Source organism: Harpegnathos saltator, unplaced genomic scaffold (assembly GCF_003227715.2).
Source record: "Harpegnathos saltator strain DR-91 unplaced genomic scaffold, Hsal_v8.6 scaffold555, whole genome shotgun sequence".
Lineage (NCBI taxonomy): Eukaryota > Metazoa > Arthropoda > Insecta > Hymenoptera > Formicidae > Harpegnathos > Harpegnathos saltator.
The window spans coordinates 870,708-896,108 of NW_020230377.1; the positions used below are offsets into that span (position 1 = coordinate 870,708).

General features: G+C 35.7%; 3 protein-coding genes across 8 annotated transcripts; 1 reads left to right on the forward strand and 2 right to left on the reverse strand.

Moving 5' to 3' along the window:
- The first annotated feature begins 265 nt into the window (after window positions 1–265).
- On the forward strand, window positions 266–7,059 carry Hecw (Hecw ubiquitin protein ligase). Of its 2 annotated transcripts, XM_019840978.2 has the most exons (10): window positions 266–437; window positions 922–1,264; window positions 1,347–1,819; window positions 1,925–2,746; window positions 2,846–3,113; window positions 3,483–4,024; window positions 4,178–4,515; window positions 4,657–4,857; window positions 4,979–5,938; window positions 6,289–7,059. In XM_019840978.2, the coding sequence occupies exons 2-10, from the start codon at window positions 964–966 to the stop codon at window positions 6,398–6,400; spliced, it is 4,017 nt and encodes a 1,338-aa protein (XP_019696537.1). In that variant the 5' UTR covers window positions 266–437; window positions 922–963; the 3' UTR covers window positions 6,401–7,059. The 2 variants fall into 2 exon arrangements, with proteins under 2 accessions (XP_019696537.1, XP_025159308.1); XM_025303523.1 differs by lacking the exons at window positions 266–437; window positions 922–1,264; window positions 1,347–1,819; window positions 1,925–2,746; window positions 2,846–3,113 and having other exon boundaries at window positions 3,845–4,024; window positions 4,201–4,515.
- A 2,049-nt stretch (window positions 7,060–9,108) lies between these two features.
- Window positions 9,109–18,542, reverse strand: LOC105182290 (uncharacterized). The gene is made up of 25 exons (XM_019840950.2): window positions 18,471–18,542; window positions 18,044–18,255; window positions 17,084–17,378; window positions 16,810–16,954; window positions 16,360–16,547; window positions 15,931–16,170; window positions 15,499–15,674; window positions 15,180–15,318; window positions 14,824–15,097; window positions 14,409–14,649; window positions 14,055–14,325; window positions 13,766–13,938; window positions 13,455–13,673; window positions 13,162–13,281; window positions 12,866–13,085; window positions 12,387–12,575; window positions 12,077–12,274; window positions 11,468–11,989; window positions 11,211–11,382; window positions 10,787–11,073; window positions 10,510–10,706; window positions 10,205–10,422; window positions 9,977–10,119; window positions 9,670–9,847; window positions 9,109–9,346 (listed from the first exon to the last, which is right to left on the reverse strand). The coding sequence occupies exons 1-25, from the start codon at window positions 18,540–18,542 to the stop codon at window positions 9,228–9,230; spliced, it is 5,208 nt and encodes a 1,735-aa protein (XP_019696509.1). The 3' UTR covers window positions 9,109–9,227.
- Window positions 18,205–25,122, reverse strand: LOC105182254 (mediator of RNA polymerase II transcription subunit 25). Of its 5 annotated transcripts, none has more exons than XM_025303495.1 (15): window positions 25,041–25,122; window positions 24,301–24,426; window positions 24,117–24,162; window positions 23,854–23,981; window positions 23,492–23,711; window positions 22,795–23,398; window positions 22,337–22,617; window positions 21,156–21,340; window positions 20,872–21,034; window positions 20,576–20,767; window positions 20,297–20,494; window positions 20,042–20,227; window positions 19,901–19,960; window positions 19,284–19,403; window positions 18,205–19,158 (listed from the first exon to the last, which is right to left on the reverse strand). In XM_025303495.1, exons 2-15 carry the CDS (start codon window positions 24,420–24,422, stop codon window positions 19,015–19,017), a joined length of 2,649 nt encoding a protein of 882 aa, XP_025159280.1. In that variant the 5' UTR covers window positions 24,423–24,426; window positions 25,041–25,122; the 3' UTR covers window positions 18,205–19,014. The 5 variants fall into 5 exon arrangements, with proteins under 5 accessions (XP_025159280.1, XP_025159279.1, XP_025159278.1 ...); XM_025303494.1 differs by having other exon boundaries at window positions 22,337–22,620; window positions 23,854–23,978; window positions 25,041–25,121; XM_025303493.1 differs by having other exon boundaries at window positions 22,337–22,620; window positions 25,041–25,121.
- Between the last annotated feature and the right edge of the window lie 279 nt (window positions 25,123–25,401).

Genomic DNA, 25,401 nt, shown 5'->3' on the forward strand with positions numbered 1-25,401 from the left:
CACTGTCAACACTGAAAATCTATAGTATACGTGACACAAACTATGTATTTTCAGTACTGGCAGTGGATATCGGAACGCAGCCTTAATAACATACTAGAAATACAGCTTTCTGTATGGTGCATTTCTAGTAATTGACCAGCTCGTATGAGATCTAATAAGAAAACCAAACGTGTATCGTAGGTTTAAGTAAATCTAGTATTTCTTAACGCCAACTAGCGGCTATTCTGAAAATGAAGGTGTTCCCCCAAGCACCTATGCACTATGTTCAGTTATATGACACTGTGTCTGCTGCGTTTGCTGTCAAAATTATCTGTTCACGCATGTCGTGTGTAATTAATAGGAGTAAAGTCACACGTAAATGAGCGAGCAAATATGAAGTAAAATGACTGTTTGAACGTATCTTGTTACTTGACATGTTAAAAATGCGATATTAACCGGTAAGCAATTTTCGTACAATACTTCTTTGATGCACTTTCACTTTGCGTATGTATACAGCGAAATATATTAATTATTATCAAGTTGCAAACAAACAATTAGATATATCGATAACGCTTCTATGTTTGTCAGCTATTGACTTTCATTAACTTCCGCGCTGTGTGATCTTACATATTGTTAATTTGCCTCAATACAATTATTTTTAACCTATTTTTGCATTTCGCTCGATTTTGTTACCTAATTATCATCTAATTGTTGATTTCATTACTTGTCATTACTTGATCACATATTGCATCACAATTATATTGTAATACAAAGAATACAAATCCATTAGGGATCTATTATTTATACACAGATATTTTACATGCGCATGTGCATATGTTTATTTTTTATTTATGCCATCGATACAAGGAAAAAGCACTTGTTCTACTTCAAAGATTCTCAGGTTTTATTTGTTAAAGTTTATATTGCCATTCTTGTTTGCAGGATTTTATAACATTTTTTACTTTAACTATGTTTTGAAGAAAAATGCCATCAGAAACAAATGCCATGGGCAGTGTTTCCAAGCAAGAGGATGATGCTGAGAAATCTAATGAACAGTCTGTTACATTAAGGACTTTAAATTCTACAATTCAAGAAGTAACAAATGCATCAACAAATCATATTAATACTCATGTAGCAAATGTTAATAGGGATAATATACCTGTATCAGATATCAGAACTAAACATGTACACTCAACTGGAAATGCAGTCTCATTAGCCACTGCTAGCTCTATAGCAAAAAGTGATTCGCTGGAAGTGGAGACTTTGTGCCACAAAGATATGACAAGTAATGTCAATGTTAATACCTCCAACTATTTCCAAGTTCTTTTCATATTTGTTAGAGAGTTTCAAATTTGTTTAATTTTCAGATTCAAAGGTTGACGATGAAGGTGACGAGTATGTATCATTGGATATTACAAATGCAGTGGCTAAACAAACTGAAGGAAATAACAATAATGCGAATAAAAAATCAATTGTCCTTGCTCACAAAAATCTGTCCAGAAAGAAATGCTTGCTAGTGGAAAATATTTCTGAAATTCATCAGAACATCTTAGAATTAACGACACATTCTGACAGTCTCTCAGATGAAGAAGCTTGTGGCAAAAGTACACTAATGGAGTCTGAGGGAAGCGACGATACTATTGCACAGTGTGAATTTCAAGAAAATGCGGATAATTCATGTAAAAATGGGTCTAATAATGATATGTCAGACATGGGACATAAATCAGTGAACAACACGGTGCCATTATCATGCAAAGTATCCTTAAAAGACGACGGTCCCGTTATGTACCACAGTCGACTAACGAGCATATTGTTAAAAACGTCTAGCGAAAACAACGAAGACGATGACGACGACGACGACGATGACGACGACGATGATGATGATGATGATGATGATGATGATGATGATGATGATGATGATGATGATGATGATGATGATGATGATGATGATGATATACATAGCGACGCGAATTTATTAACAGACGGGTTAGCACCTCTTCCTTCGCACGCATTCAAAGAACCGTCAAATTCGCAAAGTGTTTTATCGACACATTACAGCGACGCGACTGACGCTGTAGTATCTTCAAGTACACTGGACAATAATAATAAGATTAGAAATTCGCTAGAAGATACAATCGACGGGAACGAAGCGGCTGTTTTACCCGAGCACGTTCGCAAGGAAATGTTGACGTCGCGAGACGCGGCGTGCACATTGTCGCATTACAATGACACCGCGAGCACAAGCAAGCCGTTCAAACTGCCAATTTTAGAGAAGATGCACAAAACTGCCAATGCTCAACCAGCTGAGATCGAGGAAAACGCAGTAGCGCTCTTAGAATCGTCATTCTCCAGGCAAGATCAGTTGGAGGAAGTGCGTTGTTTAGACCTGGAGCCACGTTCATCGAACAGCAGCGAAGAGAGCAATTCGGACATGGAGTCTCAGCATGCGAGTGTAAGCCGTAATGACGTGAAGAAGAGGCAGTGCAGGCCCAATGGAGTTGTGACGCAGGAAGGAGTGGAGTATTATCAGCTGTGGCGCAGCAGAGGTGGACTGTCGTCTCCGGAATCCTTATATGAGACCTTGTACCCGATGCCGCCGCCGCTCCCACCGAGGGCCGCACATCGGCCGTTGCATCGAAGCAACGCTTTACCAAGCGGCGCGCCGGAATTACCTAAAAGACATTCTCAAAGACACCCTACACCGCTGCATCCCGAGGATTGCTTCGGATTCGAGATTGTGGACGTTGACGAGGCCTCGAACCTTAAGGTTGACAGATTATCTCCTACGACCCGAGTTCTCTTCGCACTCGACGCATATACTTCGCACGTGTATAGACCGTAATATATAGATCGTCTAACATTTCAGTTGAGGACAGCGGTCACGAAGAGCATCGCGTTATTGAGCTCGCCAAGATCGCACAGACAACGAGAGAGACCAGAGGCAGGGTCAGGACCAGGACCAGTACCGGGACCGGGACCAGGACCAGGATCAGGACCACCGGGGCCGGAATCGATACTGGCTAATCAGTTAGAGTGCCCACCAACGCCAACGCATCGACCCAAACCTCTCTGTCCGTTGCCTGTGTGCCAAACGTCAAACGTGTCGTTATCTTCGGAAGAACCGCTGCCACCATGTAAGTGATGCTTTGAGATCGCCCGTGTTGGAGATGTACGAGAGAAACAAGTCCATTAGTGCAATCGATCGGCACATTTTAATACAATTGAATGTTTAGACAAATATTTTCACAATATATACATAGACAAGCTTTATGGTCTACAATCAAGCTAAGAGAATTACTGAATCAATCGTAGGCTTTTTGTGCAAATAACTATTAAATCATGGGAGAATAACAATGTTTGACAAATATTTCCGGCCGATATTCTCCTCATTTTGCTCATTCAATTACACGAACTGAACTTTTTGTTTCTGTGTAAGAGTACGAACTTGTTCAATACGTTCTTCCCTTCTTGGATTCCGATATCAATCGCTATATATGTTTCAGCATGGGAAGCCAGGATCGACAGTCACGGTCGAGTGTTTTACATAGATCACATTAATCGCACCACGACATGGCAGAGGCCGACACGGTTGACGACGCGCAACACCGGCTGTGATCTACGACGGCAACAATTGGACAGACGTTACCAAAGTGTACGACGCACGATCTCGCGCCCCGACAACATCGACCGCGAAGCCCACAACTCGAACGCGAACGGCAATCACTTCGAGAACGCCAGCGAACGGACTGCGGGCGAGCGTATCGACAGGAGCGAGCCCGAGCCGTTTGACATCACCACGATACCGCCAGTGTTGTTCTTGACGCGGTCCGACTTCTTCACCGTGCTGCACACCAACACGGACGCAATGGAAGTATACAATCGTAATCCGAGCTTGAAGCACATGATCAGCCGAGTCCGAAGAAACCCGTTGATTTTCCCGAGATACGAGCACAATAGGGACCTGGTCGCCTTGATTAATTACTTCGCTGACTCGAGCAAGGAGCTCCCACGAGGCTACGAGTCGAAGCTCGATAGAACAGGCAAGGTGAGCTACATCGCCGGCCTGTAATTCCTCATGGCTCATGGGAGCCGAAATCTCCCTATGTCCTCCGTATTAATGCCACCCCTTGCCCCTCCATACAACACAGCGTGATAATGTTGGTAATGTCATTGTAACCAAACGAAATTGTAATTTCAGAGATTTTTTATATGTCATGCTAGAAAGGCGACGTCCTTTATCGATCCACGATTACCTACCGAAGCTGCTCACGTACGAACGTTGCTGGACGAAGCTCCCGTACCGCCGCCTAGACCGCAGCAATCGTCCGTGACCGCTATGCCCGACATACCTGTGGCCTACAATGACAAAGTAGTTGCTTTCCTACGTCAGCCTAATATAATGGATATCCTGAAGGAGAGACATTCCGCATTAGGGCAGAATATCGCGCTGCGAGAGAAGGTTAACACTATAAGAGTCGAGGGGACTACGGCGTTGCAGAGAATGGGTCACGATGTTCCATTGGCGTTGTTACTGAGGTAGGAAATGCAGGCAGAGGAGAGAGATATATATTCAATGGTAAATTTATAGTTGGCCTTGCTGCTTTCTTATGAGGAATGACAGATTACATATCTAATCGCGCTGGAGCCATTCCGTCAACGTTGTATCATTATTTGCAGTTTATTCGAGCAAGAGATAATGTCGTATGTACCTGGCAGCATGGGTAGATCTCCGCTCGGTAGTCCACACGCATCGCCCGGCTTGACGAGGGCATCCGCCAGAGCGCCCGCACCGTATAGAAGAGATTTTGAAGCTAAGCTCCGGACGTTTTACCGAAAGCTGGAGAGCAAAGGCTACGGACAAGGGCCGGGTAAATTGAAGTACGTTTCAGCTATCTTAAGTTTCTAGGATGCAAATATATATAATTATTATTTCTGTTATTATTATAATTATTATTCTGTTACGAGACTTTTACACTTTTGTTTATATGTTTATGCACAGATTGCACATCAGGAGAGAACATTTGCTTGAGGATGCTTTTACGCGTATAATGGCTGCGTCGAAAAAGGACCTGCAGAAAGGTAAACTGGTGGTGATTTTCGACCACGAAGAAGGCTTGGACTACGGCGGGCCGTCTCGAGAATTTTTCTTTCACTTATCGCGTGAGCTGTTCAATCCTTATTACGGATTGTTCGAATATTCGGCCAATGATACTTATACAGTGCAAATTTCACCAATGTCGGCCTTCGTGGATAACTATCACGATTGGTTTCGATTCTCGGGCAGAGTTCTAGGTCTAGCGTTAGTCCATCAATATCTGCTTGATGCGTTTTTCACCAGGCCGTTTTACAAAGCACTCTTGAGGATACCGGCAAGTTTGAGTGACCTTGAGAGTTTGGATCAGGAATTTCATCAGAGTCTAATGTGGATCAAAGAGAAGGACATAAGCATCGAACCGTTGGAGTTGACTTTCTCGGTAACAGAGGAGCTGCTGGGACGAGTCGCCGAGCGCGAGCTCAAGCCAGGCGGTAGAAACATCGCGGTCACCGAAAAGAACAAGAAGGAATATCTCGAGAGAGTGGTACGTTGGCGTCTGGAGCGCGGTGTGGCCGAGCAAACGGAATCGTTGGTTCGCGGTTTCTACGAAGTGGTAGATCCACGCTTGGTGTCGGTCTTTGATGCTCGTGAGTTGGAATTGGTGATCGCCGGTGCGGCTGAGATCGATCTGAATGATTGGCGGACGCATACCGAGTACAGGAGCGGATATCACGACGCGCATCCAGTAGTGGAATGGTTCTGGAGCAGCATAAGTCGGTTCACCAATGAGCAACGTTTGAGACTACTGCAGTTTGTTACCGGCACTTCAAGTATTCCGTACGAAGGATTCGCGGCGCTGCGAGGTTCTACAGGACCGAGGAAGTTCTGCATCGAGAAGTGGGGAAGGCCGAACAGTTTACCAAGGTATTTAATAAGTTCTCGTTTCCTCGGTATCCTTATTGACTCTAAACGTTACATTTGCAGTTGTGTACGTTGATGAACTGAGTTTCAAAATGATTTGAATGTATTTCTTGATGTAATTCGTAGTAAAAATTAATTTAATTTTGAAAGAAGTAGTATAGTTATATTATGTTTTATTATTTACTATGGTTTTTAATTTTATCCGAAAGTTATGACTAATGATACAAACGTTAAATTAAGTAACACGTGTTTAAGGATAAATGTGGGTCCGTATTAGCTGATTTGTTAAAGAAAACTGGTGCAATTATCACAAATTAGAACATTGTCACATATTTCTATTCTTATTGTTTCAGGGCACATACATGTTTCAATCGCTTGGATCTTCCACCTTATCCTACGCCTGAAATTTTATACGAGAAGTTACTGTTGGCCGTAGAGGAGACGAATACATTCGGAATAGAATAAAGCAAGACACATTGAATTTATAATTATAAAGAATTTGTACAATCGAGTTATGATGATGGGTTGCACTCTCTTTTAGGAAGAATAGGACAAGATTTTGTATATGGGCCTAACAGCTTACGAATTATGCGGTTCTCTACTAATTCGACTTATTCAAATCGGATATGTAAATAATCGAACAATTTTGCAGCTTCGTAATTTTTCTCGAGGCTTTCGGTTTCTCTCTTTCTCTCTCTTTTTCTCTTGAGAAATGTACACATAATTTATTGAAATAACTTAAGAAATTTTTTCTTTAAATCTTTTACAAATCTCTATAACGAATTGTAGTTCGTGTTCCGTTCAGCGAACAAAGACACAATGTATGAGAATTTTGGACCACAGGTTAATTTTTTTACAGGTTAATTTTTTTTTTTTTTTAGTATCCTTGGAAATTAATCCTGCGCGAATTTTAATTTCCATGTCTTATGATTATATGCTTTAGTGCGGACATTATTTATCCGCAACAATTAGAGCAAGGCTGTTTCCATAACGGCCATTCAGCTTCATTAATAAAGTTGTAAGGATATCCTGTCTAGGACAATCGACGAAACACAAAACGAATTAATTGGTATCTTCCTGTGCAAGTCGGACGCAAATAAAGGAACGAATCCTTATTGAATTGGCAGATATAGAATATTCTGATTCTGAAGAATGCAATGAAAAATACCTCTCCCTTCATTAGAGGGGAGAGGTATTTTTCGTCGCATTTTTAAGACTTCACGTACCCGAGCTTTAGTATAATAATATATTCCTCATCATTCTTGACATGAAGTTTCCGTACCCAAAATGGTTTTCACAATTCATTGACTTTCTGTGCGCTACATGTCCAACAATGCCGATATCAATTGTCGCTTGTCCGCCGATTACTTTGCGAGACAATGCAGCCAATTTATTCATGCCTGATTTTGATAGATTTTGTTTGCAGAAATTCAGTTGATCCACTGGTCACTCCAAGTCCCTCTTCGCCGTCTATTTTTCACAACTGTGACGATAACAAACAGCGTCTTGCACGTTTGTTCACATGAGATTGCACGAGGTACTACTACCTGTTCGTTGTTCCTTCGTTTTAGAGAACTGTACCGCAAAGTACAGAACGTAAAAACCATGATTTGTTAATTCTAAATCCGAGCTTTTTTCCTCGATACAATTGTTGATTAACTGCACATTAAGATCCCATAATCAACGCACATTCGCTTTTTCTTGCTTTTTAGTCTCTTCTCTCCTACTCGCGGAAAATTAAGCATCTATTGAGACTAGTACGAATTTGTTTACCAACATTTCAACGCATACATACAGTAACTTTGACAAGAACAAATACATTCTGAACATCATTATATTATTACAGTCAGTATGTGAACGCTTCAGATTGGAAATATTAATTAATTATAGATACTGGGCAAAAGAACGCATGTTGTTAATGCTACTATTATTGGCTGCTGCCACCACTGCTACAATCGCTATTATTACTATTAATGCCACCGCTATTATATTGTTAACACTATCATTGTGGTATCACTACTATTACTATTCAAATTAATAATACTGATATTAATACTGCGCTGTTATATAATTATTATTTCTATCATTACTGCAATTATTATTGTTCTTAGTCTCGCTCGGATCTCGATGTAGGACTCTTCGCAAGAGACATTACATAACGAGTAACAATTGTGTATAGTGTCATTTACAGTTTCGCTGATTGTTTCAAACTATATGCACATCTGAATCATAATTGACTTTTTTTTTTATAACGATATAATATGCCGAATTAGAGACCGCAACGTTGTCAGGACTAAGTTTGTTACCGTAACGCAAGTGGGAACTATTGTGTTACCCAATTCCGCTACGATAAATCTATATTTTCACGTTTCTATCATAATACTATTGCGATGCATATCACATCGAGATTCGAGTGTATTCGTCCTTATAAGAACACCGTTTAATTTTCATCACAAACTATCACCCATCTCTAGTCCATGAATTGAAACGACGTACAGCTGCATTTTAATGTATCTTAACATTCCGATAGCTCTTGTTATTCATATTTAAAGAGTTTATAGTGTGAATGTTGACGTAAAGGGTAAATATCATTTGTATAAGTTAAACTATTTTGAAAACGTTCACCGAAGAAGCCTTTTACTTTGTTTCTATTTTTTTGGCTTAGTCAGGATCCAAGATAATGTATAAGTTCATCTCTTTGAAACATTTTGCACATAAAATAATAAAAAAATTAAGCGATATAATTCGTACACGAGAAATATAGACTTATTGCGATATCTTTGTATTATGATAAGAGCGTATATGTTGTTACATATATATATATATACATATATATATAGTATATATATATATATTTATTATTAGATCTTCTTAAATAGCAAATGAAAGTTATGTATTTGTACAGCTGTCATATAGTCGTTATATATAAGCCATAAATAAAATACAACGAACAAAAAACAAGTGTTGTTAACCAATAAGTCTAAATAAGTGAGTATCTCGTGGAATTTATTTCGCAGTCGAATGCAGAGTTTTGTTGCATATTACTTGTTGCCGAAGTATTTAATCAAATATTATTTATTTTCTGGAATGATAAGTGAAATTATATATGTATATATGAAAATGAATGTGCTTCTATATGTATATATAATTTAGCAATATTTATTAATATATACCTCATCTGTTTGTCTTATCGTTTTACAATTTGAATTTTTCTATATTCTCCATGTGAACATTGCACTTATAAAAAAATTCGTGATGTATCAATTCATATAATATGATCAAATCTTTCAATCTAATCAAATATATCTTCTGCATCCACAGGGAACTCTGGCTTTTCGTCACTTTTTGTATGTTCTACTTCGTCATTTTGCCAATTCTCATCGTAATTTTCTTCGCTCTCCGGCTTGATGTCTATGTCATAAAATATTTCATTACTATTAATGTCAAAATTAAAGTATAATTCGATAAAATAATATATATAAAAAAAGTAAATATTCTATATATGCGTATAAATAGAAAAATACAATGTTATGATCCGATGTCATTAAATGACCATCAGATCGCGGTTAATGATGGAAAAAGACCAATAAAGTAAATAGATTTGGAATTTATCAAAATCATCGATCGGGGTACATATCAGTAATATTCACTTATATCCACTTGCATAAGACGATTCAGTTATACAAGGCGGATTTTATTTGGCAAAATTAAGATTCTCCTAATTTTTTCGTTACCTCTATCGTTCCAGGACATTATATCCCTAAACTGAATTGGGTGTTGCAATTTCGTCTTCAATTTGAGATTCTTGATATCCTCCTGAAATAGATGCTTTTGTCGCATTTGATTTTTGAGAATCCTTTCCAACTTTATTATATCGTTCTTGTATGTCTTCTCCAATTCTAACATTTTCTCCTGCGAACAGTATCAGTAAATAATTCTTTATGAGATTTATCAATGATTATGTTCCATTAAAGGATAATTCTCGTGAAAAAGAAATATTTGACGGATAACGTTCTAAACGACGGATGTTGTGCGACTTACACCCGATGCAATATGTTGTCTCAAGAGTTTCTTAAGCTTCGATTGTTCTTCCACCAAAAGTGTCATGAAGCTCAACTTTTGTGTGTGTTCCCGGATCATGTTCTTAAATGTAATTAATTCTTCAGCATAGCATTCCTTGATCTCTATAATAAAACAGTAAAATACAGGATACAGAGAATATGTGTGAAAATGAAAAGATTGAGACGAACGAAGATATAACAAACTCACCATTAGTTCGTTTACTAAATTGCATAGTAGTCTCGTTTAAGTCAGCCTTGATATCGTATACCATTCGACGTAGTATCGTTTCGTACAATTCAGTCACAGATACATTCTGACCGAATTTTTCCATTATCCTTTGCTTTATCTCACTCTTCAGTTTTTTATTATTAACACTCATGTGATTACAGTCGATTTTTATTCTGTGAAGGTGCGTTCTAGAACGTCTACAATCATCGCGTATGTTATTAAGAGTCTTATTTGTTATTTGTGAATTCTCCGTATATACGATATATAAATGTATGTACACATACTTATATTTAGCATATAACTCAAGCGTCTCCTCGTGCAACTCCTGTATTCTCGCGTACAGTTTAGACAATTTCTTTTTGTCGAATACAACGCAATCGTCCACCTTAGTCGGCACATCGGATTCTTGGAGATACTGCAACTGATGCAACTTCATTGTCACTGTGACATCTACGTTGTTCAATTTCCCTTGTTTCTCAAGCTGTCAAGAGAAATACAATTAGACAAATGAAGTGTTATTTCCCTGATAGTTGCAATTAGCTTTCAATATGCGAGCGATACCATAAATAATTTCAAATCATCCTTATGCGCCTTTAAGTCGTTCTCTATGATTTTCAACTTCTTCGTCTGAATTTCAGCTTCCTTTTGAAGAGTTTCCATAATATGCTGAGCATCTTTGATTTTGTGTTCGCACGCATATCGTTTCTCTCTCATCGAAAATGCTAGCTTGTATAATTCTTTGTCGCATTTCGCAGGGCACGTATTTACATCGAAATAAATGAACTCTGTTTCTTTACTATCGACACTGTTAGTTTCATCCGACGTTGTTTCAGTCGTCGTAGTAGTTTCTAGAGCAACGATATACCATCATACAAACTAAACACTACAATTTTGTACTTCAAGATGTTAGAACAACTCGGTCATATGATTAATTCCGATCTTTTGTCTGGATCATAATCCGAAAAAAGCTTTAAAATGCCCTTACCATCATCCTCTTTCAACTCTTTGTACTTCTTTTTAAATATCCTGCATAGAAAATTACGAAATTCATCTTCGCTTATATTTTTCATATATTCTGAAGTAATATCTTTAATTTGATTGCGTAGCTTTGTAATTTCCTTCATTTTACTGTCAGCCTTGTCGGTGATCTCCTGTATCTAAAAATATCAAATATAGTGTGATACAAATTTCTTGATAGTTATCATCAATTGCATGGAACTAATAATATTTCTGTTAACTAACTTTTTGCTTTATTGCTATGATCTCGTCTATTTTACGATTAACTTTGTCATGCAACATATTTTCCATTGTTTCATATTCCTTCAGGATAATATATTCTTGACGAAGTGTCAATAAAAATAAATTGATATTAACATTCTCAGCGACGATGTCCAATCTGTCATGCTCTAATTTATCTAACTTCTTATCTAAATTTTCGTAACTGGTTTGTATGTATCGCAATATACAGTCTTGTTCATATATCCTGCGCAACACGCGAGCAGCTTTCATTTCTAATTCCCACGGACTGTCGGAATCATCGCTCAAATGAAGCAACGATGTATCGTCCTGCGCAATAGAATCAAGTTTGATTTTTTTCTCCGAGACAGAGGGTAATTCTTCGCTAGAAATATCTATAGTTTCCGGAAATTCTTCATCCAGGAGCAACACTTCGTATTCCTCATCTGGGCAAATAAATATCGGCTCCGGAAGAAGAGATAATCGCGGTCGTTGCATTTTTTCCTCCTTTATCGTATACTTTTCAAGCTATGTAAAAGTGAAAGCGCGTCTTTATACATTATGGCTTAAACTTGCATATTACAACTACGATTCATGATACATATTAATACATACAGCTATTTTTTTCTCAGGAAATTCTGCATCAGTATTTAACATAGGGATATACGGGAAGGCTTTTATGCTTCTCGATGGTATCTCGGCGTGAATTTCTCTGAGAGTTTTTATTAAGGATATAACTTGCGCATATAACTGTTCTTTCTCTGTTCTTACGGCCTTCAATCTCTCGTTGAAGGCTTCTTGCAGATAATAAAGCTAATAATAAAAATCAGAATTGTCAAAAGAATAATATTAATAAAGAAATAGGAATTAATGAAAAAAATGTCATTCTTTTCTCTTCTTCGAAAAATTCGATGATGTACAAAACCTTTTTCCAACAGTTAAACAGTTCTCTGTGCTTTGAAAGGAGAGTATCTCGTTCCTCCGATAACGAATCAAAGGTCGATAATGTCTTCAATTTATAATCGCCGATAGTTCTCTTTGCTTCTTCTATAGCGGCTATATCGTGTATGTGATTAACAGATGCATCCGGTTTCTCTTGATGTATAATTTTCCACTACATACAAATAAAACAATATCTATTCATTAAATTTCATAGAATTCTATTTAGAAATGCGTCACTTATTTGCTTATCTGAATGTTGAGCATATTTACAAAGATCTCTTTTTGTTCAGACGTGTAAGTGTTATGCGAAAACTTCAAGAATTCTTGGAAATTTGAAGATAGTTACGAGCAAATCAAATTAACGTCAACAATATGTATCGTCTACTCGTATCGAAAGAATTATATGATTATAAAAAATAGAAAAAAGAATTTTAAATATTTCAGTCGCGATAACACACTGACTTGTTTCTTGCGCTCCTTCAGCCTTGCCTTCCTCGAGATATATTTACGTAGCATTTGATTCAATCGAATTTTCTGGCTGCTATCTACATCCTCGTAATTCACGCCTTTCAAGATGTCCGCGATCGCTTGTTCTTGTATTTTTTCCGTCTCAATTTCTTCTTCAGTTTTCCCTTCTTCTTGTTGTTCTTTTTTATAATACTGCACCGGATCCTTCGTTACACTACTCGTTCAAGTACGTTTCATGAATATTATAGTATTTTCTATTAATACTTGCTCAAGCATATAGCACGCATTACCTGGCTCCATTAGTTTGCTTATTGAGCGTGTGTACATGTTTTACCGTATCCACATGCGGCAGGATGCCATCGGTGTTCAAAACGTGCTGACGCAGAGAATGGACCGCACTATTAGGTTGTCTATAGCAGTGTAAATATAATTAGAATTTGGAAGGAAAGGTTCAGACGAATTTTATAAATACTTACATATTAGTGTACTTAATTACATAATACTTCATTTATTATTTATATAATATTTGAATATTAGTCGGTTACATTTTCTAACGCGAAGAATGGAAGCAACGTTTACTTACAAGATTTTGTAGACTACGAACGGCAAGCCTGTGATAGAATGGATAAAGTGTTCCATGAGTTTCTGCAATCCAATTTCACTCCTCTCCACTTTAAATGCGAATCTTTCTCGCACTGTGGCCATCTCCGTTTCCAATTCCTGATTTAGATCAGCCGTAATTCTGGAATCCAATTCTAGTTCCTCGCGAGATATTTGATGAGGCTTCGATAGTGTGTTATTCCTAACATATAAAAAATGCAAATAAGTGCACCCTGATCGTTCCTTCCTTACTTGAAGCAATCGATTCACTACTACATCTGGCACAACTCGAACCTCTTCACAATATTGCTGTATTTCTCACTCAGTTTGAACAATATCTCACGAGTTTGACGTTTACACTGTCCCGCTTCCCTCGCAACCCTGTCCTGTTCAGCTTTTTGAATCGTCTCTTCTAGACTCGCGTACGTATCGATTTCCTCGAGATCTTCAATACCGAATACGTACGACTGTGTCATGTAGGAATATATCTTATTGGGTGGTACATTCATGAAGAAGGTCTCTTGCTTATTGTGCATATCGCGATAAATTTAAATTAACAACACAAATATAATTGTGGACGCACCAAGGATGATGTTTCCGCGGCCGTCTCGAATTCGATTGCTTCTGGTGATGTGTCGTCGTTTATCTCATAAGAAAACAAGTTTCCGTCATGTCCACATGTAAATAACATCTTCTGGTCGTGGCTGAGAATCATTTTCGGAATATAGCCGTTATAATTATCGTGCATCGGAAGTATCCAATAATCCGAGAGATCCGTGTAGTCCTCGGATTTATATTTGCAAACACGTATCTGTCCGTGTTCCATTCCCAAAAATAAATATTTTCTCTGCTTACTAGGGTACATGTAAAAGTTGACGACTAAAGTTAACTCCTCCTTGTGTAAAAAGGAAATTACGATAATTTCAGCGGATCTTACTAGAATAGCCAACTTCGTATTTCCATGTCATCCGCGTCATATATTACGGTACTTCTAACAGGTTCCTTGCCGATAACATCTTCTTCAACAGATTCCGGACTTGGGTACTCGTATATGTACCCCGCGTCGAAGCCCGCCATTGACAACCAAATGATATCACGACTGATGTATTGCGCCGTTAATATCTTGTTTGGTATTTTCGGTATATATATTTCCGGTAACGGCTCTTCTTCAATATCCGCTGTAATTATAATGTGATTATATAGCGTGATAAGTACAAGATTATTTCAGTTTCATTATCGTCGTGAATTATGCAGTTACTTTTATTTTAACGTGAACGAATAGAAAAGAAAAAATATGGTTGTCTCATACCGCAATATTATTTTAGATGTTAATTAATAAGTGACGTAATTACCGAAAAGTTCTTCTTCGCTAATCTCCATTTCGGGACTTTCGACCATTAATCGAATTACTTCTTCGCGTCTCTTTGCCATTCTTTCCTTCCTTTCTTCCTCGCGTTTTATACGCATCAATTCCCTTCTAATGGCAGATTTTACAGAATAGAACTGAAATGTTTTCAACAAGCATTGTACAAGTTTGTACGAGACAGTGGTATACGTTTGAGGTGTGCTTGGTAATACAACTTCTACACAATCTCCTCTTATGCATCCAATTAACAATGTCGTTTCCTACAAGAAAAAGCATATTAAATTTAGAAAGATTGCTAATGCAATTGCTATGTAAAATGAGACTGGAACATTGTTCATTTACACAATGTGGCTTCCATGTGAGACACGTGACTCCCGAAGGTACTTCGATGAAGCCAATTGGTACGATGACTGGATGAGTGTCGGTTACCGTGATAGAGAAACTAAACACAGTTGAGTCTTCGCTACCAGTCACCAGCAAGCTGAAATATTAATATAAATGTATATAAATATAATACAAATTAATTATGATACATATAAATGAAATATTATTAATTCTTATATAGACATTTACAACTGTATAACTGCGGAGAAGTGAATTGACGCAGATGAACGATTTGAATTGACTAAACTCGCAAAAATTATTAATATTTTCGGCATACTTGCACGATGGGTTTAGAGACATCGCGGTTATTGCCATTCTGTGCGGTCTTATAATCTGTATCAATTTGAGACAATCGTTTTTAGTGTCGACGTTGGCTGCTGATATTGTTACGGCAATTACCCGAATAACACCACTCCCAAAAGCACAAGCGAGCATTAATCCTGTCGCTTCAATCTTTTAAATATGTAAAAACATATTATACATTAATACCGATAATATTAGGAAAACATGTACATACGATAAAAAATCGAAGATGATAAAAAATCAAAAGAAAAGCGACTGAAGACTTTTTTGTCTCATGTTAATTACATAAACGTATTATAATCGGTCATATTATATAAGCTATATTTCGCATTGTAAATAAACAAATTCTTAACATTCCAATATATATGTTAGACTTCCGTAGTATGGACTCGATATTGTGATTTACTTTACATGGAAACCAGACGACTTGACTACCGATGTCATTGAATTTATGATCCAAAATTAATTTTTTTTCCATGTAATTGTAAATATGTAATTGTCCAGCTTTGCTAATCGTTGCCACAAAAGGTCCCCATGTTGCATTATCCATGTCAACCACAGGTCCCGCGTGACATGTAAATATCTTCCGTGGACTTTCTGCCTTTGATATATGCAAATCAATTAACCATATCCCACCATTTCCATCCTACAAATATAAAAAGCATTAGCATTTAGAAACTTCATATTATATATACATGTATTTTTCTGATCAAATTAACAGTCAAATTAATATTATAAATAGTATATTATACACGTAACAATATTGTATGAAATATAAAATGTAATAAATGAATATAAATATTAATATTATAACAAAGATATATATGTTACTTACTTGAGCATACCAAAATGTATTTTCCGGATTGTCCGGCTCCTGTTTACACATGCACATAAGCATCGAACTGAGCGTTTCGCCGATTTGAAATTCATAAACGGGTTGGATTTCTAAAAAGCGATCCTCATCGTGAATATCCGCTTGATCTATCGTCTCGTAGAACCAAACTCTAATCCATCCATCCATACCTACAATTCATTTATAATACAAGAAATTTATTCAAGATTTATGTTACGCATTTTCTGTTTTAATTTAGATCAATATATGAAGTGATCTAATTTTTATGGAATACTTTTTCAGATAAAATTCTTTAAGTAATTCGGTAAGAAAATTTTGACATGAAAATATCAAGAATGCAATATTTTTCACGCGATATACGTAACTCACATATATACTGGCCTAATTTTTATATCAATATAAAGAAAATGCAAAATAAAGGGGTATTATTACCAACTGATATCAGTTCTCCGTTTAAATACTCAAATTGTGTAATTGGTTTAGCATGACAAGGCTGTCTGTGTTTCCTGCATATTTCCAGACTGATTAAGCCTTCTTCCCACAGTAAAATATTTCCCCACTCACAACCTGATACGACCTAAAAGTAATTACGATTAACAATTGAGATATTCGTATGTCTGTTTCGAATTCATACAACTCTTATCATACAATTGTTACTTATGATATTAAATAAACAATCAAGGCCAAAGCATGGTATAATATTTACTTTTCCATCTGGCATGATATATACACCAATAATATCAGATATTTCTGTCTGGCCAAATCTGCCAATTTCGCCTTTTAATTTTAGCCCAGTAAACGTGTTGGAGATTTTCCAAAACTTTATGTGTCCAGATCCACTAGTCACCAAATATTCAGATGATGACGCAGATATTGTAACATTATAAACATCCCGATTATAAGACTTGCATTTTAATGTTATTTGAGACCTCTGCCAATTCCAAAGTGTAATCATATAATCCGGATCTCCTCCTTGCGACACTAACAACAAACCATCCGTACTGCAAAATATATAAAACTATATAATAAGAAATTTATGAACGTAATTTCGCATATTATAAAAAACCTTTATGAAAAACCTGTATGTTAAGTGGGAGTAACGCTTCAACGTGCCATTATATAATATCGTCAAGATATTCATTGAAGGCCATTTATATATTATTATTGGAGGTTTCAAACCATTTTCCGCAACAGCAATATGATCAAATGCGGGATTTTTCTAAACAGACAAAACACCATGAAAGATCATATTTCTCTCTCTCTCCCTCTCTGCGTATATTTATATAGAAAGAAATTATCAATATCATATCACTTTTCAAGAAAATCCTGTTTGCAATTTGCGGAAAAAATTAAAGAAAATAATTTAAATAATAATCATAATTCAAGCATATGGACGATTTTAATGAATATAAAGAAAGATCATGTAAAAAAGGTACCGTCACATGCCCAATCCCACCACCAGTAGATCCTCTTCTAAACCATAGTTCATTTGTTGTAGTGTTTAAAAAATGTAGTATATTACCAGAAACGAAGATAAGAACATTCGGTTCTACCACACAAAGATTGAAGTATTTTTGACAATCGTATGAGAATGAATGACTTGCATATATATGTAAGGTATTATATGCATATGCGTATATGGATGTATATGAAATTGAAAGGATACTGAAGCCGTAAAATATTCATAGGCACTGTCCCGTCTTTTACGCATACTGCGCCAGAGATGTATTCGTTCGAATCGTAAATCTCTTTGTGTTGCCTTTCATTGCTTTTCTGTGTCCCTTCCTCTGCTTTTCGGTTTTCTGATCTATTTTCCTGCATTTTTTCTTTTTTTCGTTTAGAATCTTTCGCTCCTACTTTCCGTGCAGTCTTAAAACACTGCGAAGAACTTTGTGCAAAGTTTAATGCAAAACACGCTTACAAAAACGGAACAGGTCTACGATATATCGTGATACATGGCATGAAATATATATAACAGGAGTTTCCATAGAAACATGGATTTTATATATTTGATTGTAACAGCCCTCAAGCGCATACAAATTCGTACATATACAAATTCGCATAATTTCGACTGCGCAATCTCCGTGGTATACCTTCGGTAATGCTAACACCACAGTTATGGTCCATAAAAAGAAATTCTTGGAAAAAATTCTATCTTTGATCATTATCTCTATTTCTTAAATAAATAACAAATAACTTATCAATAACTCATTAATAAATTAAATAAACATTTTAATGCACAAATCTGTTTCAAGAAAACACACGCAAGTGTCATGTCTCATCGCATCAGGGATATTTGCTCAGAAATAAAGATCGATTTTCTCGAGACTGAGATATGTAGTAATATCTTTTGCGACTTTATTGCTTACTATTAGCGCGAAAGGTTATTATACTTCTTGATATGTAAAATTCATCAAAATCGTAATGTAACACGTGCATGTGTATTTCTTCTTAGAAAGATAAAATTCTTAGAAAGATAAAATAGAAGAGATTGTTATTCTCCTTATAAAATATCATAAAGTAAAATAACAACAATTTTACTATAAGTTAAGATTGACTCGACATTTGATTCTCATGTTACTCGCTGTTTGCAAATTAAACATTAATGAATCACTTGTTATTAACAAATTACTTAATTCAGAAAGACATAAAGTCATTCGGCACATCCTCAAACTGCTGATTTTGCGTATTACCCGGTGCCATTGGTCTTGTTAGTTGGCCTCTTGGACCGACCATTTGCTGTTGCACTCCGAACACTTGTTGTCTATACTGAGATTGTGGCTGCAGCAAAAAAGCATCAATTACAATACGCGTTTTAGAAAACTTTTTACAATTCTTCGGAACGCGCATAAATAATAATGTAAACGAAATTTAAGTTTTCTTGAGACTATTTTTTAAGTTCTTACCTGCTGTAATAAATGTCTAAGACCAAGATTACTAGCAGAGACAGGACGCATCAATCTTTGAGTGTTTGCTTGTTGATTGGCCATGGCAGCTGGATTAAGGCCCCTTTGTGCCTGTTGCGCCTGTAAAAGCAATTATGCTGTTCACAAATATTGGAATTTATATATTTTCACTATAAAACAAAATCCATAAAATTCAATACAAATTATTATGGTTGTGAATAAAATATTTATAGGTAAAAACTCATGTAATTCATATATATATACATATATATATATATATATATAAGTATATTCATTCTATTTATATATATTCATATATATAAGTATTAAAAATACTTTTTTGATATTTTTTAATATTTTTATATCTTTTACCAGTTTTGTAGATTTTGTAGATTACATCAGATGATGATTCAGAATACTAAAATGATTTTCTTACTAAACATTAATCGGAAAACAAACCAAAATATTAAGAAGAATCTTAAGAGCAATAGATATGTGCTGTACATGACAAAAGTAATTTTATAAAATAATTATCTTTCTAGTTTGAATGGTGCGCCATATACTGTGTTAAAATATTTGTTATATAGAATATTTATTCACGATTAAAAATTACTCACTTCAAGCTGTTGCTTATATTGCATTTCTTGTTGCTGCGCAACCTCCAGATTCTGTTGAATCTGTACAATAATCACAATTATAAATGTGAGAGTTTATAGTTGAAACTTTTCTCTATTCGTGATAAAATTGCATGTACTTACGTTTACTTCTAATTGTGATTTATACTGCGCCTCTTGCTGTTGCGCAGCCTCTAATGTTTGTCTTAAATGTTGAATCTTTAGTAAATTTTGATGTCTAGCAATTTCCAAATCATCAAACGGAGGCCTCTGCTGAGTGATCATACCTCCGGCGGCAGCATTTGCTTGAGGTCCACTAATACCGCTGTTCTGTAAATATAACATTTAATACACACATCATGATGAATTACTTGAAAAACTCTTTAGAAATTCACATACTAGAATTACCTGCATATTTATTTGAGTTTGCGGAACAGTTGAACTTAAAGTTTGCGGGACAGTGTTATTAGATATAACATTCTGCGTTATTTGACCACCACCCATCGCCATGGTATTTGTTTGGGACATAAGAATACCTCCCTGTGTACCCGTGGTAGGCATTGGTGCTGGAATTGTATTTCCCGGACCAGGATTGGCCTGGAAAAGATAAATTTCTCAATACCTTCTCTCCCTCATCAACTTGTATATATGAATAACTTGTATCTTCATCATGTTTACTTGTCCATGTCTCATGGAAGCATGAGATGTTTTCTGTTGTTGTATCACTTTACGCAGACTATCCACGAAAGCTGTTTGGTCGTTTGGGATAAAACCTAAGTATGATTTTTTCTCTAAAGTATACAAAAGTATAAGCACTTTAATTTCGCAAGCTGGGCTTGGCGGAACTGATGTGAAATGAACGCAACCAGCCTGTAAAGTAAGTTCATAATTTAGATATTATATATATATATATATGTATATATATATATATATCTATATATCAAAGTATATACCTATGATTAATATATACTCACAAATCCGGCGCTCATCATTTTTGTCAAAGACTCTAGTGCTTCACATGGTGTAGGATGGAAAATAACGGATTTGGAATTTTTTAGATAGGAACTGCCAATGTTTCCTATCAACTGCTTTGGCATTAATTGCATTATCAATTTTGGTGGCCATGTATCTGCTTTCCTGAAGAATGAAAGTCATGTAAAATGAAAGTAAGATCATTGGGATGACGAGAAATAATATCAAAAACAAATATAAAAAAAATTAATATTATTATTTGTTTTTGATGATTAAAATAACTTACAATTCTGGATCTCCGTCTTTTGAATTAGCCGACACTTGACATGGCACATGTCTCGTCTGTTTTTGCGCATCTGTGGGATTTTTGGCTTTCTCGATCCACTCTAAAATACCTTGCCAAATATTCTGGCGTTCACGTTGTACAAGTTGTTGACCTTGCACAGGACCTTGTACAGTGGATACGTTGCCCTAGAAAGTATCACAACATAGAAAAATTATATAAAATATGTCTTATAGTACACAAGCTCACTATATACTAATGTGATCAAAAAGTATCGGAAATGGTTCAATAAAACGTAAGATTTGAATTTATTCATCAAAATTTATTTTGTTCAAAGTAACCCCCTCCCACTGCAATGCACTTATGCCAACATTTTTTCCAATCCTCAAAACATGCCTTAAAAAGTCGTTTTCGTGAAATCCCTTTAGGACTCGCAGTGAATTTTCTTTTATGGCATGAATCAATTCAAAACGGTGACCACGAAGCGGAAATTTTAGTCGAGGAAACAGGAAAAAATTACACGGTGCTATATCAGGTGAATAAGAAGCTTGCGGAACTGTATTTGTAGAATTTTTGGCCAAAAATTCACGAACAAGAGCATTGTAAGCAGGTGCATTATCGTGGTGCAAAATCCATAAGTTATCTCGCCACAAATCAGATCGTTTTCTACAAATTGCTTCATGCAAACAACGCAAAACGCTTGAATTATATTCTTTGTTGACAGTTTGGCCAGTCGGAAGGAATTCGTGATGTACAACATGACAGTTGAAAAAAAAAACAGTCAACATTACCTTGATTCGTTCCCTGCGTTTCTTGAACATCTCGTACCACTTGAAAACTATCTTTTGTGGTAGAGAATCGTCACCAAAAGCTCTTTGCAACATTTTCAACGTTGTTGTAGCAGTAATTCCATTGTGAAAACAAAATTTAATGCACGTTCTTTGCTCAATTATGTTCGACATTTTTAAAAATCGCCGGAACAAAAATTCTTTGCACAAAAAACAAGCGGTTATTCGTAAACAAAAATAGACAATGACATACGAATTGCGGCTAGATGTCGATGAAAGTCGTATCAATCTGGTAAAAAATGACAACAGCGCCATCTTGCACGCGCGTAATTTAAATGAATCATTCCCGATACTTTTTGATTATAGAAGTATATAAATATAATCTCATTTAATTACCTGTGTCTGAGGAGGAGCAATTTGTTGTGTAACAGAGGACACCGAGACTGGTGCTTGCGAAGCTGTGACAGTTTGTGGTACTTGAGTGGGCACTGATTGGCTCATACAAGATACAGTAAGCTGTGATCCTGGCTGACTGTGAGTCGGTTGAGCGTTCATGGACATAGTAGCTTGTTGGGCATTTTGTTGCTGCAGCTGCATCGTCAGTCTCATTTGTTGCTGTTGTTGCTGCGTGAGTTGCTGCTGTTGTTGTGGATTAGGTGCCATAACATTGTTTCCACCTACTAAAGTAAATTGTTGTATGATTTGCTAGTAAATTATAGATATTTCTTTTTATTACTCTTATTTATGCACAATGATACAAAGATAATGATATAGTCAATGATAGTTTCTTTGTCTCAGCTCAATTTCAAATCATTCTTATAAGTGAAATATACATCAAATGACGATAGTCTTACCATCTAATCTTTGGCCAAACGTAGCTACGTTAAGTCCCAGCGAAGGTGGTTGTGTTAGTTGCGCTATCAGCGCGCTGCTGTTTTGTGCATTTGTAGGCGCAGTTGTCCCAGGAGCTATGAACGGCCGCATCCATCTAGTATGTGTTGTCCTTGGACTCAAACTCGTCGGATGATAATTTGGCGGTGCGGCAATCTGTGAATTGTAAGGCGGTCGCGCGGTATTCATCGGAGCCGCCATGGATGATGTCACAGTCTGATGCACAGAAGTGATATTTTGAGGCGTTTGGTTCCTAAAGGGAGACCCTTGCGGTTGGCTCGGCGGAGCGATGTTTTGTTGCACCTGATTCGTGTTCGGACTATCGTTACTTTGTAAAGGACTCAAAGGAATTTGCGCCGCGGTAGCAGTGGTATTATGAACGTTGCCACCTGTTGCGGGACTAACAGGACGCTCTTTCAAGTTATAATTACGTAGGAGCACCAAATGTCGTGGATCCTTGGCATAATTCTTCTTTTGTGACGACTGCAAGTCACCACCAGCTTTCTCGAATAACTTAAATAATGCTGGGATCTTTCTTGGTGATAATATAGAGATGTTAATATTTCTCTGGAAAGTAATATAAAAATAACATACATCATAATTATTTATTTTAGATATTCTCAGAGCTATATTTTAATAAATAACATTTATATTGTTTACCTCTTGATAAATGGTGGCTAATTGTTCAATAGTATGACCAGCAAACTTGTAACATTCTTGAATCATAATTTGATATGGAGGTGAATTGCATATTAAAATACAATGTTTCTGTGATGCTGTATTAGGCTCTCGTTTCAGCTGTAAATCTTCGAAACACTGCAATCCTGTTGCTAGACCTTCACCTATGTTTGCATAGGATTCGCCCTTCCCACCAACCATTCTGATAAATGTAACATTATGGTTATAACATTTTATATTACTATTGAACTAATATAATAATAGTTAATAAATTTATAACAGTTAAAATAGTTAAAATTGATTAAAATTTATTGTACAAGTTAAATTATACATTTTGTACTTACTCAAGTTTATCTAGTATTACCAGTACTTTGTGTGGATTTGTATAAGGTCCAAATGTTTCTGTACTAGGTGCTGGCAAACAATCAGCCGCATGATAAACAACTATCCCATACAATGTTGTACTATTCTGCTATATAAATTCCATTTGTAATAAAAAAAGTTCTAACATTATTATTTCATCATTTATATTGTAAATATAAATAGATAAATAATATAAGCACATAAATGATAAATAGTAACAATATATAACTGTAGCATATCATACCTCAGAAATATATTCTCTATCTTCTATGCCACCTTGGTTAAAATATCTATAATATAAAAATATATAAAATATATAGTATAAAATAAATTTTGTACATATACATATAAATATATTTATATATAAAATCATGTATCATATATTGTATGTATATTTCAGTACTCTACTTCTTCTCTAATTTACTTACTCTAATGTTGGTATAATATAACTTGCTTTGAGATCATTAAGATATGCACTGTTAACAGCTGTTCCTTCAATGACAAATATAACATCAGCTTGCATTCCTTGATCTGTAGGACCTGTTACCATTGTCCTAAAATATACAAAAATCTTATATACAGGATATCTTTAAGTTAAAAGATGAAATTTCTCCAATATATTTTATGAGTAAAAAAAATAAAAATGTTATAGAAATATAAATCTGGAAACACTTCATTATATATATCACAAGGAACAATAGAAGTTTATATGATTATTACACACATATAAAATATTAAGATCTACTTTGAAATCTAAATTAATATTTTGATTAAAATAAAATTGTAAATATTCCAATTCTTTTGAGTCACAAAAGAATTAAAATATTTTTGTTCAATTTCATTAAACTTTCTAAAATAAACAAATGGTAATGTCTTCTAATAAGGAAATGTCTTCTAATAAGGAAATGCAAAAAATTTAATGTCTCGCTACAATAAATTTCTAAACCATAGTAGTAATCATGTAAAAAAGTATATATGTCGAAACTTGCAATAATAAATGATTCTATATATTTTGTTCTTTTATTACCAGCTGATTCCAACCTTTGTATACTTTAATTAGACAAATTTCAACTTAATAACATTTAGATTTACTCAATCATACTCAATCTATACATAACTCACACCTACGCAGCACACATAACATACGCATATACACAAACAGACACACCTCAATCTAAATTAAACATAATTTAACTATGTTCTTTTATGCAGATAAACAATGCGCTATTATATAAAAAGTCTGAATCACAAATTTCAAATAAATTTTATCTGTCATACGATTATTTGTCTAATCAGTGCGTTTGACAATCAAAATATTATATAAAATTCACACCACTTTTTCCAATATACTCAAAGTTAAAGGGTTGAACACTTTATCTCGATACATTTCAGAACACATTTAATATCCAATAAGAAAATCTATCTTTGATGTTAAGATTATCCAATGACACATCACTGTGAGCTAAATATCACCCAATGCTATGATCGTAGTTCCAACACTCAATAGGGAAATTCGTTCTCTACGAACT

What these genes read in the sequence shown, in the direction of transcription:
- LOC105182290 (XM_019840950.2), bottom strand. Translation starts at nt 18,542, where the DNA reads ATGATCAAAGATAGAATTTTTTCCAAGAATTTCTTTTTATGGACCATA. An exon ending in CCGCGGAAACATCATCCTTG is followed by an intron (nt 13,939 to 14,054) that starts GTGCGTCCACAA and finishes TACATGACACAG; the next exon opens with TCGTACGTATTCGGTATTGA. An exon ending in TCATAGCAATAAAGCAAAAA is followed by an intron (nt 11,383 to 11,467) that starts GTTAGTTAACAG and finishes TGATATTTTTAG; the next exon opens with ATACAGGAGATCACCGACAA.
- Hecw (XM_019840978.2), top strand. Translation starts at nt 964, where the DNA reads ATGCCATCAGAAACAAATGCCATGGGCAGTGTTTCCAAGCAAGAGGAT. An exon ending in CAAGGGCCGGGTAAATTGAA is followed by an intron (nt 4,858 to 4,978) that starts GTACGTTTCAGC and finishes GTTTATGCACAG; the next exon opens with ATTGCACATCAGGAGAGAAC. An exon ending in AGGCCGAACAGTTTACCAAG is followed by an intron (nt 5,939 to 6,288) that starts GTATTTAATAAG and finishes TTATTGTTTCAG; the next exon opens with GGCACATACATGTTTCAATC.
- LOC105182254 (XM_025303493.1), bottom strand. Translation starts at nt 24,422, where the DNA reads ATGGTAACAGGTCCTACAGATCAAGGAATGCAAGCTGATGTTATATTT. An exon ending in CTTCCATGAGACATGGACAA is followed by an intron (nt 20,495 to 20,575) that starts GTAAACATGATG and finishes TATCTTTTCCAG; the next exon opens with GCCAATCCTGGTCCGGGAAA. An exon ending in TAAATATGCAGGTAATTCTA is followed by an intron (nt 20,228 to 20,296) that starts GTATGTGAATTT and finishes TTATATTTACAG; the next exon opens with AACAGCGGTATTAGTGGACC.